General features: G+C 42.0%; 1 protein-coding gene across 5 annotated transcripts in view; it reads left to right on the forward strand.

The window, feature by feature from the left end:
- Positions 1-18,837, forward strand: part of LDB2 (LIM domain binding 2) — a 405,114-nt gene that overhangs the window by 55,516 nt on the left and 330,761 nt on the right. The window contains exon 1 of one of the 5 annotated variants that reach the window (XM_040419063.1): positions 5,994-6,092. The exons of the other annotated variants lie outside the window; for them this stretch is intronic. Coding sequence (XP_040274997.1) covers positions 6,048-6,092 — 45 coding nt within the window. The 5' untranslated portion in view covers positions 5,994-6,047. Of the gene's footprint in view, positions 1-5,993; positions 6,093-18,837 lie in introns of those variants that run through there. 5 annotated transcript variants of the gene reach the window in all.

An 18,837-nucleotide genomic window follows, 5' to 3' on the forward strand; every position in this document is an offset into this window, starting at 1 on the left:
TATCGCAGCCCTTAATCAGTATTTTGTGGAAGCAGGGATATCAAACTCCTTAATCTGTATTTTGTGGAAGCAGATATATCACAGGCCTCAATCAATATTTGGTGGAAACAGGTATATCAAACTTCAAAGAAAAAGACTTCCAGCACGTAGTAGATTAGAAAATTGCATCCTCTTTATTCTAAAAACAACATCATGATCATGAGTAAGAACCGACTGGTTCGAAAAATGTCGATCTGACGGGAGGTGTCGGGAGGTTTGTCCATTGTACTTTAATCACGATGTCGTTTTTGGGATAAAGAGGATGCAATTTTCTAATCTACTACATGCTGGAAGACTTTTTCTTTGAAGTTTACTACATAGAGCTGGCCTTGGCTTTTCCGCCTCACGATTGATATTTGGTGAGCTAAACTTTTTTCTTTTTATGTTAGGTATATCGAACCCCTTAATAAGTATTTAGTGGAAGCAGGTATATCGCAGCCCTCAATCAGTATTTTGTGGATGCAGGTATATCAAACCCCTTAATCAGTATTTTGTGGAAGCAGGTATATCGCAGCCCTCAAAAAGTATTTTGTGGAAGCAGGTATATCAAACCCCTTAATAAGTATTTAGTGGAAGCAGGTATATCGCAGCCCTCAATCAGTATTTTGTGGATGCCGGTATATCAAACCCCTTAATCAGTATTTTGTGGAAGCAGGTATATCACAGGCCTCAATCAATATTTGGTGGAAACAGGTATATCAAACCCCTTAATTGGTATTTTGTGGAAGCAGGTATATCGCAGGCCTCAATTAATATTTGGTGGAAGCAGGTATATCAAACCCCTTAATCAGTATTTTGTGGAAGCAGGTATATCGCAGCCCTCAAAAAGTATTTTGTGGAAGCAGGTATATCAAACCCCTTGATCAATATTTTGTGGAAGCAGGTATATCGCAGGCCTCAATTAATATTTGGTGGAAGCAGGTATATCAAACCCCTTAATCAGTATTTTGTGGAAGCAGGTATATCGCAGCCCTCAAAAAGTATTTTGTGGAAGCAGGTATATCAAACCCCTTAATCAATATTTTGTGGAAGCAGGTATATCGCAGCCCTCAATCATAATTTTGTGGAAGCAGGGATATCAAACTCCTTAATCAGTATTTTGTGGAAGCAGGTATATCGTAGCCCACAATCAGTATTTTGTGGAAGCAGGGATATCAAACCCCTTAATCAGTATATTGTTGAAGCAGGTATATCGCAGGCCTTAATCAACTTACTCAATCTACTTAGACTAACTCAGAGCTTTTCCACTGTTGCAGAACTTCAGCAGTGTTTCTAGTGGATACTCAGACACTGTGTTTCAAAACAGCAGAACTTCAGCGGTGTTTCTGGTGGATACTCAGACACTGTGTTTCAAAACAGGTGAGGAATTTGTTAGATAGGTTATCATTATTGTCTGATTGCAAATGAGCATAGGTGATTAAGGTGTTAAATTTGTTGTTGGGGGAGGAGCTTTTTTGGGAGTGTGTGTATATATAGCCACATTAGCTTGCCTAATTATAGCTTGCTGCTTTTTCCAAGTGCTGATTTTTATAAGTGCAGATATTCAGGAGACTAACTTAGACTAACTCAGAGCTTTTCCACTGTAGCAGAACTTCAGCGGTGTTTCTGGTGGATACTCAGACACTGTGTTTCAAAACAGGTGAGGAATTTGTTAGACAGGTTATCACTATTGTCTGCAAATGAGCATAGGTGATTAAGGTGTTACATTTCTTGTTGGGGGAGGAGCTTTTGTGGAAGTGTGTGTGTATATATAGCCACATAGTATTAGCTTGCCTGATTATAGCTTAATCAGTATTTTGCAGAAGCTGGTATATTGTAGCCCTTAATCAATATTTGGTGGAAGTAGGTATATCAAACCTCTTAATCAGTATTTTGTGGAAGCAGGTATATCGTACCCATCAATCAATTTTTGGTGGAAGCAGGTATATCGAACCCCTTAATCAGTATTTTGTGGAAGCAGGTATATCACACCCCTCAATTATTTTTTTTGCCACAACAGTTATATCACACCACCCTGTTTATTTGGGGCAACAGGTATATCGCAGCCCTCAATCAGTATTTTTTGGAAGAAGGTATATCACACCCCTCAATAATTTTTTTTTGGGGGGGGGGCAACAGGTATATCACACCCGTTGCAAATAGTTGTTCCAATAGCGCTTGTTCCTCTATATAGCTGCGGTATTGCAGCAGAACAGCACACAACTGCTGCACAATACAAATGCATTATATACTTTCTATGTTAGAAATTATATTATAGGTATTTCATACCTCTCAATCAGTTTTTTTAGGGGCAACAGGTATATCACACCCATTGCAATTAGTTTTTCCAATAGTGTTTGTCCCTCTATATAGCTGGGGTATCACAGCAGAACCACACAAAACTGCTGCACAATACAAATGCCCTATAATATACTTTCTATGTTAGAAAGTATATTATAAGTATATCACACCCCTCAGTATGTCACACCTATCGATAGCACACCTATACCAGTCCTTAAAAGGATTTTTGTGTCCCTAATAGCTAGCGTTTGGTGTCCCTGATAGCCTGTCCCTGCTCCACAAAGCAAACTTTCCCTACACTGGCAAAACACAGAATGTAAAATGGCTGCCAGATCGGGTTCTTTGATAGGGTGAGGGTGTGTCCATGTGCTGAAACGTCTCAATTGGTTGTCCTGTCCCATCTGATGGATGTGTCATGGGTCAAAGTTTGGCGCAATGCAAAAGAATATGGCGCCGGTGGACATCGCCATATGTTCGGTGAATCGCGAATGCGTAAAGTTCGCCACAAAACGACCGCCAGGCGAACCACATGGCCATCTCTACAGATAAATTGAAAAAGCCACTGAATCAACTTGGAAAAGTACTTGGAGACTTGGATGGGAAGTTGGAAGTGGCTGGCAGACAGTGGCAAGCAAGTGCAAGGCTGCTGGCTGTGGCTGGGCTCAGTGGGCTGCCTACTGGGCTGGCTGGATGGATCTTTCTGAGGGCTGCTGGGCCTGGCCGTGTCTGGCTTTCTGGGCACTTCACTTGACAAAATGCACCTGCGCGGTCCGTGATCCTCAGAGTCTGTTCCCACGCCTGCACAAACCAGAATTGACCGTCGAGATGCAGGCAGCGCTGGACATGTGACGTCACAGCGGCAGCGCACTGTGTGAGTGTGATCCAGATTGGTTGGGAATACTAAAGTGACCATCCCTGAGCCTTTCCCGCCAATAATCACAAAAAAGGAAGACTTCTGGCCGTCCGTCATTATAGCAGTGAGCAGTGTAATTACAGCTCCGCCATCCCCATTCACTTCAATGGGATAGCTCCCTCCTATTCAAGTGACGCAGCTGTGCTGCAATTGAGAACCAGGCAGCTGATAACAACACAGCCTGGCTTAAAGGGTTTCTGTCAGGTTTAGCCTATAGAGCTCTGCTAGATCGCCACTAGCACATCCGCAATATACATTTCCCATAGCTATGAGTGCTTTTATTCAGTCAAAAAAACTATTTTATATATGCAAATGAGGCTAGTAAGGAGCCCACCAAGGGGCTGTTACCAATGTTTCAGGAGCCCAGCACCGCCCCACATCCTCCGAATCTCCTCCTTGCTCCCACGACGTTCACACAGTTAGAGCGCTATAATCTCGCACATGCCAGCTAGCGCATGCACAGCTCATTCCCTGAGGCTGATGCCAGCACAGGAAAGGAATACTATGCCGGCACTAACATGCGGCGTACTCGTGCATGCGCAAGATTACGGTGCTCTAACTGTGTGACGTCAGGGGAGCAAGGAGGAGATTTGGAGGATGTGAGGCGGTGCTGGGCTTCTTCAAGTGAGCGTGGCTGGGCTCCTGAAACGTTGGTAATAGCCCCTTGGGCTCCTTACTAGTCTCATTTGCATATACAGTACAGACCAAAAGTTTGGACACACCTTCTCATTCAAAAAGTTTTCTTTATTTTCATGACTATGAAAATTGTAGATTCACACTGAAGGCATCAAAACTATGAATTAACACATGTGGAATTATATACATAACAAACAAGTGAGAAACAACTGAAAATATGTCATATTCTAGGTTCTTCAAAGTTGCCACCTTTTGCTTTGATTACTGCTTTGCACACTCTTGGCATTCTCTTGATGAGCTTCAAGAGGTAGTCCCCTAAAATGGTTTTCACTTCACAGGTGTGCCCTGTCAGGTTTAATAAGTGGGATTTATTGCCTTATAAATGGGGTTGGGACCATCAGTTGCGTTGAGGAGAAGTCAGGTGGATAAGGGCTATTTGACCATGAAGGAGAGTGATGGGGTGCTGCGCCAGATGACCTGGCCTCCACAGTCACCGGACCTGAACCCAATCGAGATGGTTTGGGGTGAGCTGGACCGCAGAGTGAAGGCAAAAGGGCCAACAAGTGCTAAGCATCTCTGGGAACTCCTTCAAGACTGTTGGAAGACCATTTCAGGGGACTACCTCTTGAAGCTCATCCAGAGAATGCCAAGAGTGTGCCAAGCAGTAATCAAAGCAAAAGGTGGCTACTTTGAAGAACCTAGAATATGACATATTTTCAGTTGTTTCACACTTGTTTGTTATGTATATAATTCCACATGTGTTAATTCATAGTTTTGATGCCTTCATAGTCATGAAAATAAAGAAAACTTCTTTGAATGAGAAGGTGTGTCCAAACTTTTGGTCTGTACTGTATATAAAATCGCTTTTTTGACTGACTAAAAGCACTCAGAACTATGGGAAATGTATATTGCGGACGTGCTAGTGGCGATCGAGCAGCGCATGTCCTTAACTCTATAGGCTAAGCCTAGCTGACAGAATCCCTTTAAGCAGTTCCGTCTCATTAGTTTAATTAGGACATGTATCAGCCGCGCAGTTCTTGATTGCAGCACGGCCGCATCTCAAACCCCACGTGATGGCGCATTTTTTTTTAACCCTTAAAGGGGTTTTCCTATCTCAGACAATGGGGGCATATCGCTAGCATATGCCCCCCTTGTTTGATAGGTGTGGGTCCCAGCTCTAGAACCCGCACCTACAACAAGAACAAAGCCTCTGAAGTTGGGGAGGGAGCATTGCGCATGCGCAGCCGCCCTCCATTCATTTCTATGGTGCTGCCGAAAATAGCCGAGCACTGGCTTTGCTATTTACGTCAGCCCCATAGAAATTAAATGGAGCAGAGGCCGCGCAAGCGGGCTGCGTTCCCATTCACTACTATGGGGGGAGCTGGTGGACCCTGAGTCCAGCCACCACCTTCCCAGCTCTGTTCTCGGTGTAGGTGGGACCCACACCTATCAGACAATGGGGGCATATCCTAGTGATATGCCCCCTTTGTATCAGATGGTAATACCCCTTTAAAGAAAAATCATCTAAAGTGGAGAAGTGATCATGTGGATTGCAGGTGATGAAAACATGAAAACAGCTGAATAATTCTCTGAATCCCGTCTCTTGTCAGCCGCCGCTCCTACCTGTAGCACGCTCCCCATATTTCTATCATCGAGCCTTTACTCCCTGCATATTCTGACCTGTTGATGCTCAAGTCAATAAATATTGTTTCAGTCCCTGGATGGAAAGAGGATGTAAAAGGAACCATTGTGACTCCATACAACAGACTTACAAAAATAAATGTGAACAATACTGGAGTTTTTTTGCCCAGCAGGAAACACCAACAATACTCCCACCTTTTTCCTGTGACTTACCCAGAGTTCCTTCCAGGCGACACAGATAACTGATATTACCCTGGAATCAGCTGAATGCCAATGAAAAAAAAGAGGATATGCTGCATTGTGACATCTTATCTGATTGAAAACGGGCCTTATATTGTAAAAGGCAAAGGGCTTCATGTGACTTCTTGTGGTTACCGTCCGTCATGTGCCTTATAATCACTTGTATTTAACTCCTCGTGGTAACTGCTGCTTTTATCATTCCACTGTCAATATCTGAGCGCAAGAAAGTCAAGTTTTAGGCTGATTGTATACCTTCAGGTAATTCTGGCGAATTGATAGATTTGAGAATGGATTCATAATGTATGAGGTGACATCATTACGGTGGCCTTACATAGGACTGCAGGTAAAAATGCTGCATTATCTTAAAGTGTAACTGTGATTTCTGGCACTTTTTCAGAATAATCTGCTGTGTGTACATGAGAAAGAACAGTATTGTAGACCATTATTTGACATTTATTGCATTTTATAACCTGCTATGTGTCTGTAATTCCTGTAAATGAGTTCTTAGAAAGCTCTTCCTCCAATGCCACCAGATATAAGATAGCTATCCGGATTTTAGTGATAAATTTGATTTATCACTAAGATCTGGCACAAAATCCCATGCACGGCGTGGCCTGTGGTGACGTCATACAATGACGTGCACAGGATTTTGTGCCAGATCTTCAAGCAAGATGGCGTTTTTTACACTATTTCATGTCAAATTGATTCGCTACCACAAAGCACGAGGAAATTTGGCTTCGTAGCGAATCAATTTGACATTAAATAGTGTAAAAAACACCATCTTGCTTGAAGATCTGGCACAAAATCCCGTTCACGGCAACGTATGACGTCACCACAGGCCACGCGAGATTTTTTTTAAATTAGGTGAAAAAGCCAAATCGAATTTTTTAATAATTCACTCATCTCTAAAGATAGCCATCCTATAAGTCAATGTTTCATCTTTTAAACAGGCCTTGAGACATGATTCAGAAAATAATAAATCCAGCATCTCATCTGCAGAAAGCTGTTTCATGTGATTACCCCTCATAAGTGCAGAGGCCAGAGTACTGGCTTAACTGGGTGGGAGGCCTAGGTGGGAGGCCCAGGATTCGGGGGATACTATATCTCCTTAGGGAGAGTGCCAGCTGAGCTGGTGGATAGTAACTAGCTGGAATTATGTTTTCCCATACACAGGACTTAGATAAATAGCAGAATATACTTCCTAACTCTCTGTAGTACAACCTCAGCAGCAGCAGTAATAGAGGACAGTACACAGCAGAATAGAGCAGTGTAGATGTAAATCCAGCAGTGTAGTTAGACAATCAATCACTAACAAACAAACTGCAATCTCTGTGACAGTCACTCTGCCTCTGCCTGCCTCTCCTGCTTCCTCTCTCCATAGACATCTATGTAATCTGATTCTTCAGTGAGCAGGTGGCCCATCTGAGAGTTACTGAAGGGGAAGGGGAGCAGGAGAAGATTCTGAGGAGAAGGAAGCATCTTTTTCTGATAGGATATATTATAAAGTTTCTTATATTCGTCTGAATTATTCAGTAATGACTCACTTACTCTTTAACTTTTTTAATGAGTTATCAGGACGCTTGAATGAAACTACCAAATGACTATTACAGTTCAGCTACATCTGTAAAAAAAAATTTTTATACACCTGCCCAATATACTAAAATGTTATGGATATAGTTACAACAACCCTGTGAGGCGGCTTCTGATGTGCACTTTCCTGTGGAAACAAGTTAAGTGTCTTGAGACACATACCTCTTTCTTTATCATTTTCTTCAAATGTCACATGACACTTAACACAACCCAGGGACAAAACTATAAATTATAGGTCTTCATAGAAAAATAAGATTGCACTCCTACCACCTAGTGTAAGAAAATTAAAACAGCAGCATAAGTAACAATATACAAGTATGTATAGCAGCAGCATATATCAGAAAATCTACATGATAGCAAAAGCCGCCATATTGTTATTCCCTACAAAAGGTATAATGTTCTTGCACCTGATTGGACCCCTCAACCTCTGAGCCCCAAAGCAAGCGATATGGCATATCCCATGGCATAACCTATAGATCAGGAGTTGCGCTTGTGCCATATATTATTACATACCTCCCAACCATCTAAATTTTGTAACACAAGGCAGACCATTAGGGTACGGCCACACGGTCAGGTTTCCTAATGCAGTTTTGGAAGCCAAAAGGAGTCAATCTTAAAAATAGGAAAGTGTAAAGGACAAAAACAACATCCTTTTTTAAATTCACTCCTAGCTTCAGCTTCTAAAACTGCATCAGGAAACCTGAAATGTTTGGAGGAATGCTATTATGATTTTGAAGTAAGGATGGAAACTGAAGCAAACATAGGGAGAATGTACAGGGTGGGCCGCGAAAAACAGAATCCTGTCTTGAGCAGCGGACAATTCATATGGCTTCAGATGAAGCTGTTTCAGTACAAGTCAACATGCTGTTTTGCCAGAATGCACCTGCTGGGATCATTTTTAGTGATGAGCGAGCATGCTCGGCCGAATACCTGTTTAGCTCGAGCATCGCTATGCTTGGCAGATCCGAGTGCTCGGCCGAATAATTTAAGTGCTCAAATACAATTTAATACAATGGAAGTCAACGGCAGACAACTAGGCACCCTCTGCTCAGAAGAGAAGAGGATGTCTGGTTTATAAAAAAAAGATTAAAAATTGATGGAAACCCCATCAAAATGGCTTGGAAACAGCATTAAGAGGATAGCTGGATGTGTCTTAGACTCCAATTATGTACCACATACAGTAGACAACCACACAAAGGCTATATGACAAAAGCCAGGTATGTACAAGCCATCAATCTATCCATGAGACAGATAACAGCCAGCATACCTTACAATGGCAGTCTTGAGCACTGTGAGATGTTCCAAACCATCTGATTGAGAACAAGTAAACCTCAAAGTTATTTTGCATCTGTTGGATGGCTTAGGTGGACCTGCACACCTAGATCAATATCATTAGGGCGACAAAAAGTTTTCTGATTGTCCGAACATAATATTCAATAACCTTTCTATACAGTTTTGTCATGTAAAAGCTAATTTGCATAAACATGGGCATATGGGAAAGACAAGCAAATGAGCAGAATCTGCCTTGTTTTTTTAGCTGTCATAAGACTATGAAAAACAATTGATGGCGCTGTTCACAACTCAATAGCGTCCTCTATTGGTTTCACAGTCTTCTGACAAGAATATTAGACTGATTCCTATGACAAGCTTATTAGTGTAGCATTTTGCATGGAAAATTAGCGATTAGAATATTCGCGATCTACACTAGGAGGATATCTGACACTGATAAAATCTGACACTGGGAAAGCTGAGTAATAACTTGCGATCTACACTGAGTTAATACCCAGCTTTTCCAGTGTCAGATATTATCACTCACTTGCTACATAATTATTACATAATATTCGCTATATTGCTATATATTTGTTTTTTAGAATATTCGTAATATTCGAAAAATCAAATATATAGCAATATAGCGAATATTATGTAAAAATTATGTAGTAAGTCAGTAATAATATCTGACACAGGAAAAGCTGGGTAATAACTCAGTGTAGATCGCGAGTTATTACCCAGCTTACCCAGTGTCAGATTTTATCACTGAGTTATTACCCGGCTTTCCCAGTGTCAGATATCATCCTAGTGTAGATCGCAAATATTCTAATTGCGAATATTCTAATCTCGAATTTTCCATGAAAAAGGCTACACTAATAACCTTGTCATAAGACTCAGTCTAATATTCTTGTCAGAAGACTATGAAGCCAATAGAGGGCGCTATTGAGTTAGGAACAGCGCCCTCTATTGTTTTCATAGTCTTCTGACAAGAATATTTGTCTCGTCATAAGACTGTAAAACCAATAGAGGGCGCTGTTCATAACTCAATAGCGCCCTCTATTGGTTTTCATAATCTTATGACAGCTGAAAAACAAGGCAGATTCTGCTCATTTGCATGTCTTTCCCATATGCCCATGTTTATGCAAATGAGTTTGTACATGACAAAACTGTATAGAAAGGTTATTGAATATTATGTTAGAACAATTGGAAAACTTTTTGTCGCCCTAATGATATTAAGCTAGGTGTGCAGGTCCACCCAAGCCATCCAACAGATGCAAAATAACTTTGAGGTTTACTGGTTCTCAGTCAGATGAGAGCTGTTTTGGAATATATCATAGTGCACAAGGCTGCCATTGTAAGGTATCCTGACTAAGCCTGTCATCTAGTTACGAATAGTTGGGCAGCAATGCTTGAAGGTATGGGTGTGCGGTTAGCAGATGTCACTCCGGATGCTTGAATGAAGGAAGGAACCGGCACTCCTTTGTACTGAAATTATATCAGGTTTATTTGCCACTCATAGAAGAGGTGACATGCGTTTTGGCACATACAAGTGCCTTTATCAAAACAACATGGATACTGCTGCTCACATTGTTTTGATAAAGGCACTTGCATGTGCCGAAACGCGGAGGAGTGCCGGTTCCTTCCTTCATTTAAGCCTGTCATCTGTCTCATGAATAGATTGATGGCTTGCACATACCTGGCCTTTGGCATACATCCTTTGTGTGGTTGTTTATTGTATGTTGTACATAATAGGAGTCTAAGATGCATCCAGCTATCCTCTTAATGCGATTTCCAAACCATTTTGATGGGGTTTCCATCAATTTCTAACTTTTATGAACCAGACACCCTCTTCTCTTCTGAGCAGAGAGTGCCTGGTTGTCTCCCATTGACTTCCATTATACTTGAGTGCTCAGCCGAGCACACGAATATAGCAATGTGTTCTGGCAAAACACCCGAATACTTTGGTGCTCGCTAATCACTAATCATTTTCACAACTGATTTTCTTGGGCTCCTCATAATCCTCTCCTGGATTTCTGCAACAATAGCGGGTGCTTGTCTATTGTTTATGACATTGTCCACGGAGCATGCATTATGCCACATCCACACTAAACCATGTATGCTGCTTTGTGCAGGAAATCACAAAGTGACTAGCAAAACAACCCTGCTCCAATCTCGGGCAGGAACCCACAATATCATGCCGTGAATACAATTCAGTACAGCCGCAAACTGGAACGCTTATGTATTCGTATATCATATTACGGAATTCTGAGTTAATAGTCAGGAGTCCCTCATTCAGGACACTTGTCTATTAACCAGTGCAAAGAGCAGCTGCAAAGAGTGTCTCTAGCTCCGGAAGACCCAGTTCAGGCAATTGATCTTAATGGAAATGATGTAATGCTTAATTTCTCCTGTGGTGCCACTGCAGGAAAATCAAACACTTGCAGCTAAGTTCCTCCAGAGATTACAGCCTATACGTTATCACCAGGGAACCCATCTAAATAAAATGGATTGTCGAAACAGAGAACCTTTTTAATTCTTTACCCTAAATGTTGATGTACTGAAAGATGTGACAAAGAATCACTAGAATCTTCCACTATAACCTTAACAAATGGATTAAAAGTATATTTATTTGACAAGGGCTTACTAGATTGATGGTCACTCAACTATGTAGTAATAAGATTACAGTTTTATAAGATGAGTTCACAATGTGTTCCCAAGCAAGGGATTTCTGGATTTTAAAACAGTGAAGATGGAGGTGCAGTTTCCAGCTCTAGGCCAAGAACATAAACCCTTCAAAAAATTCACCTAGGGGTATAGTGATAAGTTTGACCCCACAGGTGTGTCATAGAATTTTTTAAAATTGGGACATGAAGTCAAAAATTACATGACATTTTACCTTCCAATGTTTCATTTTCATAAGTGGTAATAGAAGAAAAACACCCTAAATTCTGTTACATGTTTTCCCGAGTAAGACAATGTCCTCTATGTTGTCATAAACTGTGGTTTGGGCACACTGCAGGGTTCAGAAGAGACAGAGCACCAAGCGCATTCAAGGACTAGTTTGTTGATTTATACAGCCCTGGTCACTGCAGAAGTGCTGAGATGGAGTAAAAAAATAAAATGCCCAAGAAGTGCCCCCATTTTACAAACCATACCACTCGCAGTGGTTTTTGCATGGACATACAAAAGGGCTCAGGAGTAATAGACTGTAGAGGCTCTGGGGTCAAATAATAACCCCCGAGAAGTGACCCATTTTGGAACCTACATCCCTCAAGATATTTTTTAAGGGGTGGGTTGAGCATTTTGAGCCCAAATCTGTTTTGCGAAAAAATTAATGCACATTAGATGGTGCAAAAGGGGTTAAACTGCCATCATTGGCGTTTTCACCGATGCTGTCAGTAACAACCAGGTCCCTGTCTTTATTGGTCAAGCACGGCTCCTGTGCCCACCTGATTACCGTGCCGTAATAGTATGGAGTCGTTAACTCTTTTCCAGATGTTCAGTATATACATGGAAATGGTCGGGATGGGGTTAAACTTAGGCTTTCTAGACCTACACTGGATTTATCCCAGGGGCTCAGGCCGTTTGATATATTTGGTGCAGGGAGAGATAATTTTGTTTAACTCTACAACAATTATTGGTTAACTTATTTTAAAATTAAATTTTATGCCAAAATTACAGCCCAATTTTGGCGCAAAATGTTGCTTCTGAGATGTTGCCGCTTAGGGAAGTGTCCCTTTAAATGTCTGCACTAGCAACAAGTAATATAATGTAGTTAGATATGAGGAACATCCTTGATCTAGATATGTGTGAACAGGCAAATAATGCTACAATTTAATTATTTTTAAGCGCATTACATAGATATATTTGTTAGCCATTGGCAGTCCTCTTAAACATATAATGCGAAAGATACGAGTGCACAACGCGTTCTTCTGTGTGACATGTTGCTGTCAATTCACAGCCTCTTTAATGGATATGGAAATGTAATGTGCTTTATGACTGCAGTCAATAGAGGACAAGTGAATATAAAACTGTCAAGGTAAATTATAGATGCTGCAAAGGAGGGTTTTCATAATCACTATTTACTGCCGGTAAATATCCATTATGGAGTGGGGCTTGGTCTTCTTAAACATGTGGTATGGATGATGAAATATTTAGGGAAAGGCAGATAAACAATTTTAGATTACCGTTAATTACTTTGAGAGTGGGCACTAGATGACCTCTCTGTGGGTCTCCAGTCCTCTGGACAGTGCATTAATTGCCAGCTAATGCAATCAATTTCCATTTCTTCCAGACTTCTTTATGAAGTCTGAGCCATCTACTGTAATAACGTCAATGCCATGTCAGGGAAATGTCTTATTGCGCCTTTAGAAAGTTCTTATCGCAGGTAGGAAAAGACTGATACTACATACTGAAATAGCTCTAATCAGTGCTAATGCATTACATACATGCTTGCTTCGCTGGGCTGTGAAACATGGTGCTCCTTATGGGTTGCGTGTGGTATTGACTGGGACGGGGCTGCAATACCAAACACAACCAGCTGGGGCACTGTTTTTGAAAGAAAGCAATCATGATTTTCCAAACCTTAGGGGCAGGGCCGGACTGGGGATTAAAAACAGCCCTGGAAAAAGTTGCATACCAGCCCCACAGCATTGAGTCATTATTTACTTGTTTATAAAAGGGGAAAGCATTAATTTTAAAACACGTGTGTAAACACGAATATGAACTTTGCCCCACGATAGCTCTTTTGTAGAACCCCCATTGTTCATATTATCACAGTCTTTTCCCAACCAGGATCCCTCCAACTGTTGCAAAACTACAACTCTCAGCATGCTCAGACAGGGTTTTACCACGCCCTTTGACCCGCCCCTTTTTTGTTGGCCAACTATTTAATGATTGTTGCATGCAACATTTTACTTGACCAGCTATTTTAGATATTCTACGGCAGTCCTGTTACAATCCCCCCCAATGAGCCTCAACCAAATAATAAAAATATTTATAAAATCTCACCCATATGCTGCAAAAAAAATAAAAAATCTGCAATGTAAAATCGATAATAAGGATCAACTACAAACATAAACATATTTCACATAAAAACTTACAATTACTTGGCTTGGCCCTTGGGGATCTCGGACACCACTTCAACACTTGGCCGGGGGCTCGGTGGAGCTGATGTTGTGTTTTATCTTAATGAGAAAGATTTCATAATAAGGATTTGGAGAAGGGGCAGAGGGATAGCAGAGCAGGAAGAGGCTGGTGCTGCTACTAGGGGGTCATACCATAGGGGAGTAATAAAGCCCACCATAATGCCCCAGCCAGTAGTAATAATTCTCCTTATAATGTTCAAAACATACCCCTTTGTAATGCCCCTAGTTGAGCTAATATTCCCATAATGTGCCAATATAAAATACCCCTTCTCAGTGCCCCCATAGATGACCCCCATAGTGCTCCTCCCCCCTTCCCCATAGAACCCACCATAATGTGTCCCAGTATAAAATGCCCCTATACAGAGCCCCCCATATAAAATACGCCTTCTTTTTAGCCTCAGTAGATGCCCCTATAGTGCCACCCAATAATCTGCCAGTAATAAGTGCCCCAATAGATGCCCCCAATCATGTGCCAGTAAGATGTGCCCCCATAGATGCCCCCAATTATGTGCCAGTAATAAGAGCCCCCCCACCATCATGTGCCAGTAGCCAGAGTGCTCCCCCTATCATGTGCCAGTAGCCGCCCCTTATCATGTGCCAGTAGCCACCCCTTTTGTGCCAGTAGCCCCCCTTATGTGCCAGTAGCCTCCCTTATGTGCCAGTAGCCCCCCTTATGTGCCAGTAGCCCCCCTTATGTGCCAGTAGTCCCCCCATCATGTGCCAGTAGTCCCCCCATCATGTGCCAGTAGTCGTCCTTATGTGCCAGTAGCCCCCCTCCTTATCATGTGCCAGTAGTCCCCCTTATGTGCCAGTAGCCCCCCCTTATGTGCCAGTAGTCCCCCTTATGTGCCAGTAGTCCCCCTTATGTGCCAGTAGACTCCCTTATGTGCCAGTAGCCCCCCTTATGTGCCAGTAGCCCCCCCTTATGTGCCAGTAGTCCCCCTTATGTGCCAGTAGCCGCCCCTTATGTGCCAGTAGTCCCCCTTATGTGCCAGTAGCTGCCCCTTATCATGTGCCAGTAGTCACCCCTTATCATGTGCCAGTAGCCCCCTTATCATGTGCCAGCAGCCCCCATATCATGTGCCAGTAGCCCCCATATCATGTGCCAGTAGCCCCCTTTATCATGTGCCAGTATCCCCCTTTATCTTGTGCCAGTAGTCCCCCTTATCATGTGCCAGTAGTCCCCCTTATGTGCCAGTAGCCCCCCTTCTGTGCCAATAGCCCCCTTATGTGCCATAGCCCCCTTATCATGTGCCAGTAGCCCCCCTATCATGTGCCAGTAGTCCCCCTTATGTGCCAATAGCCCCCTTATGTGCCAGTAGCCCCCCTTATGTGCCAGTAGCCTCCTTATCATGTGCCAGCCCAGTAGTCCCCCCTTATCATGTGCCAGCCCAGTAGTCCCCCCGTATCATGTGCCAGCCCAGTAGTCCCCCCTTATCATGTGCCAGTATTGTACCTATATAAAAAAAAAAAAACTTATACTTACCTCCAGCGATGCGATGCAGGCCTCTTCCGGCCTGTGTCCCTCGCTATACGGCTCAGGCGGTGCGATTACGTCATCGTGCCGCCTGCACCGGCCTCTGATAGGCTGCCAGCACTAGGCCAGCAGCCTATCAGAGGAACAGGAGGGGACACACCTCTCCCTCCCCTGCCGCAGCATAGACATCTGTATCGCGGTCCTGAGGACGGCGATACAGATGACTATGGAGATGAGCGCTTCCACAATGGAAGCGCTCATCTCCTGCTGCTGTGCCCTGCCGCCCCCACTTGCCACCAGGGCCGCGGCCTTGTGGCACTCAGGCCTGTCGGCCTAGCGGGAAATTTCCCGGTATCCCGGCAGGCTAGTCCGGCACTGCTTAGGGGTCATTTATTATACTAAAATCTGACTATATTAGGCGTATTTCAGGTGCAGATTGCGTCGCAATGGTTAGTTGCGCCACAATCTGCAACTTTTCCTTACTCATACCAGGTCTAAAATTGTTGGAGTGGCATGGGCGAGGAAGAAGAGGGGCCAGCAGGCCCATCCTATTTACCATTTTCTACGCCCGTTTTAAGCATGAAAAAAAGGTCTAAATGTAAGACAGCTCGGAATATGTCTTACATTTAGTAGCAGCGGTAGATCCGCAGAAGTTATGCCTCTTCATAACTCTGACAGATCCACCGCCAGCTTAGGGGTTTATTAAGATCGGCGTCTAAAACTCCGGTCTTAATAAATATGCCCCCTTGTACTGAAAAATGGGGAAAAAGTTCTATGCCAGTTGAATTCTTTTTTTTTTATAGTTTTTTTGGGGTTATGCCATACATAAAATTCTGTGATGACCCTATTCTGTGGGTCAGTACTTATTAAAAAATAAAAACCTTTGAAAAAATAAAAATGTACACTATCTTGTGAGTCTCCTGACCAGTTCAGAAAAAATTTTTGTATCTCTTGTCACACTTAATCATAATTACTCATATAATACAAAACGGGTGGATTAATCCTAAAAATTCTCTGTCTTTTACCTTCAGGAACATTAAAGTCCACCCACAATAGAGAGCAGTTAGAGAAGCCTCCAGTTTCATAAGAAATCCATTGTATTGTTAAAAGCATTCCTTTGTTGATTATGGCGATATCAGTTCTCAACATCATCCCAGAACCTTTCAAGTAACAGGAATATTCTCTGGGGCTTCTCTCCCTCCAAATATCCACCCATCCTCACTCCAGTAACAGTTCAGAGAAAGCAGACCTAGTGCAGTTCTTGTTGAAAGGTAATGCCTTTTTTCAGTCTAATAAGGGATCGGCTTCACGGCTGGTAATTTGGGATTGGTTTAATAGATTAAAATTTATTAGAGAAGTCTATTTATTGGGAAAGAAGTTGAGGTTTCAAAGTTGGGCTTTATAAAAGGTAGAAGAACCTGAGTTTAGATATCGGAAGGAATTGTCATCTACAGTATTTGAAGTTGCGGTGGCAGATGGATCAAGACTCATATAATAAATATCAATTGCAGAAAGCTCAAGTACAGATCTTTATTAATTCAAAGGATTTTCTTTTAAGCTAGCAGGTCGAGTGGCCTCCTAGCATTGATTATAAGCAATCAAAAAGCAGTTATAGTAGCTATTGAGACTAAATGGGAAAATGGGATACAATTGTCTCACATTTTTGCTAATTATTCCGAACAACTTTATTTATCTAAACTTGGATATGGTGTTAGAATATCTTAACTTAAAGGGAAACTGTCACCAGCTTTATGGTGTCCTAACTAAGGGCAACATAAATAAGTGACTGATTCTCTTAGCAAAATTCTGGGTCACTTTCTTTAATTGACCCAGTCAATCTGCCAACATCTTGTATTGAAAAGCTCCAGCGGATAATGATGAGTCCTGAATATTCATGAGCTCCTGACTGTTCCCACCTACCCGCTGCTGATTGAGAGTTTTTTTTCCATATGAATCAGCAGCAGGTGGGCAGGGGAGTGGGTATAGCTCTGAATTAAATAAACTCTGGACTCACTGACATCACGCTTGACTCAAATCAGCTCATTAGCATGTGGCATCATTGTGTGTATATTATGAGGTAACCATCTGTCACACCAGTAAGTTAATACATCTAAGGTACTTTTTAGTAGTTAATAATTGTATATAATTAGTTAGATTATAATAAAATATCCACATGAAGGTTCCCTTTAATTCAGTTACCCTCCATTGCAAAAGAACAAAGGGAGGAGTTGGACGGGGCTCTCTGCATTGAGGAACCTTGAAGAGTGTTGAAGAAATCCCCCAACAATAAGTCTGGGTGGTAGTCCTTGTGAAGTTCTATGATAAGTTTAAGGACTTCGTTTTGATTTAGTTTTTGGAGACCTTTAATTATGGGTGTGCCTTGCTGTCCTCTATGAATGAGATAGTTATACCTTTGATACCTAAAAAGGGTAAATCTCCAATGGAGATTAAAGACTACCTTCTAATTTCTCTGTCACCAGCGACCTACCATCCAACCATAGACACATAGCTGTGGTCCACCTGATTGCGACACTGTTTTTCTTTTGTTGATGTTAGGCTCCATTCCAGAGTATGATACTTTTATATGCAAATTAGGCCTTTGGTGCCATGAGGGCATCACCGTTGCTCTTGTTGCACCCAAGCTCCACTAATTTCTTTGGCCACCTCCTCCCTCACTGCTTTGCCACTGCCTGGCCCTATCAATCAAAGCATTGAGGAAGGGGCTGGCTATAGAAATGAGTGTCGTTGTGGTGCAACAAGAGCAATGATGACACCCTCATTGCACCAAAGGCTGAATTTGTATATTAAGAAAAAGAATCATGACTCATGAACGGAGCCTCAGATCAGCATAAGAAAAACACTGTTTTATTCAGGTAAACTACAGCTATGTGTCTATGGAAACAGTTGGATAGGAAGGTCGCTGGTGACAAATTCCCTTTAAAGGTGCATATGAACCTGTTGGCTAAGATTTTATCCAATTGATCGTTAACAACAAATAGGACAATAATGCACCCAGATCAAACATATATAATATATAACGCAATATACTCAGTCCTGCTCTGGTTCTGGAGGTTTTTGCAATTGATGCTGTTAGGGCATCTGAGACGGTAGAACAAAGGGGGGGGGGAAGGTTACAGGTTCTTTTACAAAAATGTACTTTTGGAGAAAAATGTATTGTATGGGTAAAGTTATTGTATAAAATGCCAAGAGCTATGGTAGTAGTTAATGGGGAATCTTCCAAATGACTTAAATTAGGTTGTGGAACTAGACAGGGCTGTCCCCTTATCCTTCGTTATTTGCAATTGTGATAAAACCATTTGCCTCCATGATTAGAGCTGACTCATGGATTTAAGGTTTTTATATTTTGAGTTGTAGGGAGAAGATTTTTTATTATATGCAGATGACATGCTATTTTTTCTAAGCGATATTAGGGAAGTGGAGCATGTCTTCTCCCTGCATGGACTCTTTAGGAGTTTTACTCGATTAGAAATCAATTGAAATATGTCTTACCACTGGGGAATAGTATGTGTACTGAGGTATTACAGCATGGGATAAGAGCACTAGATAAGATCCAATATTTGTGTATATGGATATCTTGCAATTGT

This window comes from Bufo bufo, chromosome 2 (assembly GCF_905171765.1).
Source record: "Bufo bufo chromosome 2, aBufBuf1.1, whole genome shotgun sequence".
NCBI lineage: Eukaryota > Metazoa > Chordata > Amphibia > Anura > Bufonidae > Bufo > Bufo bufo.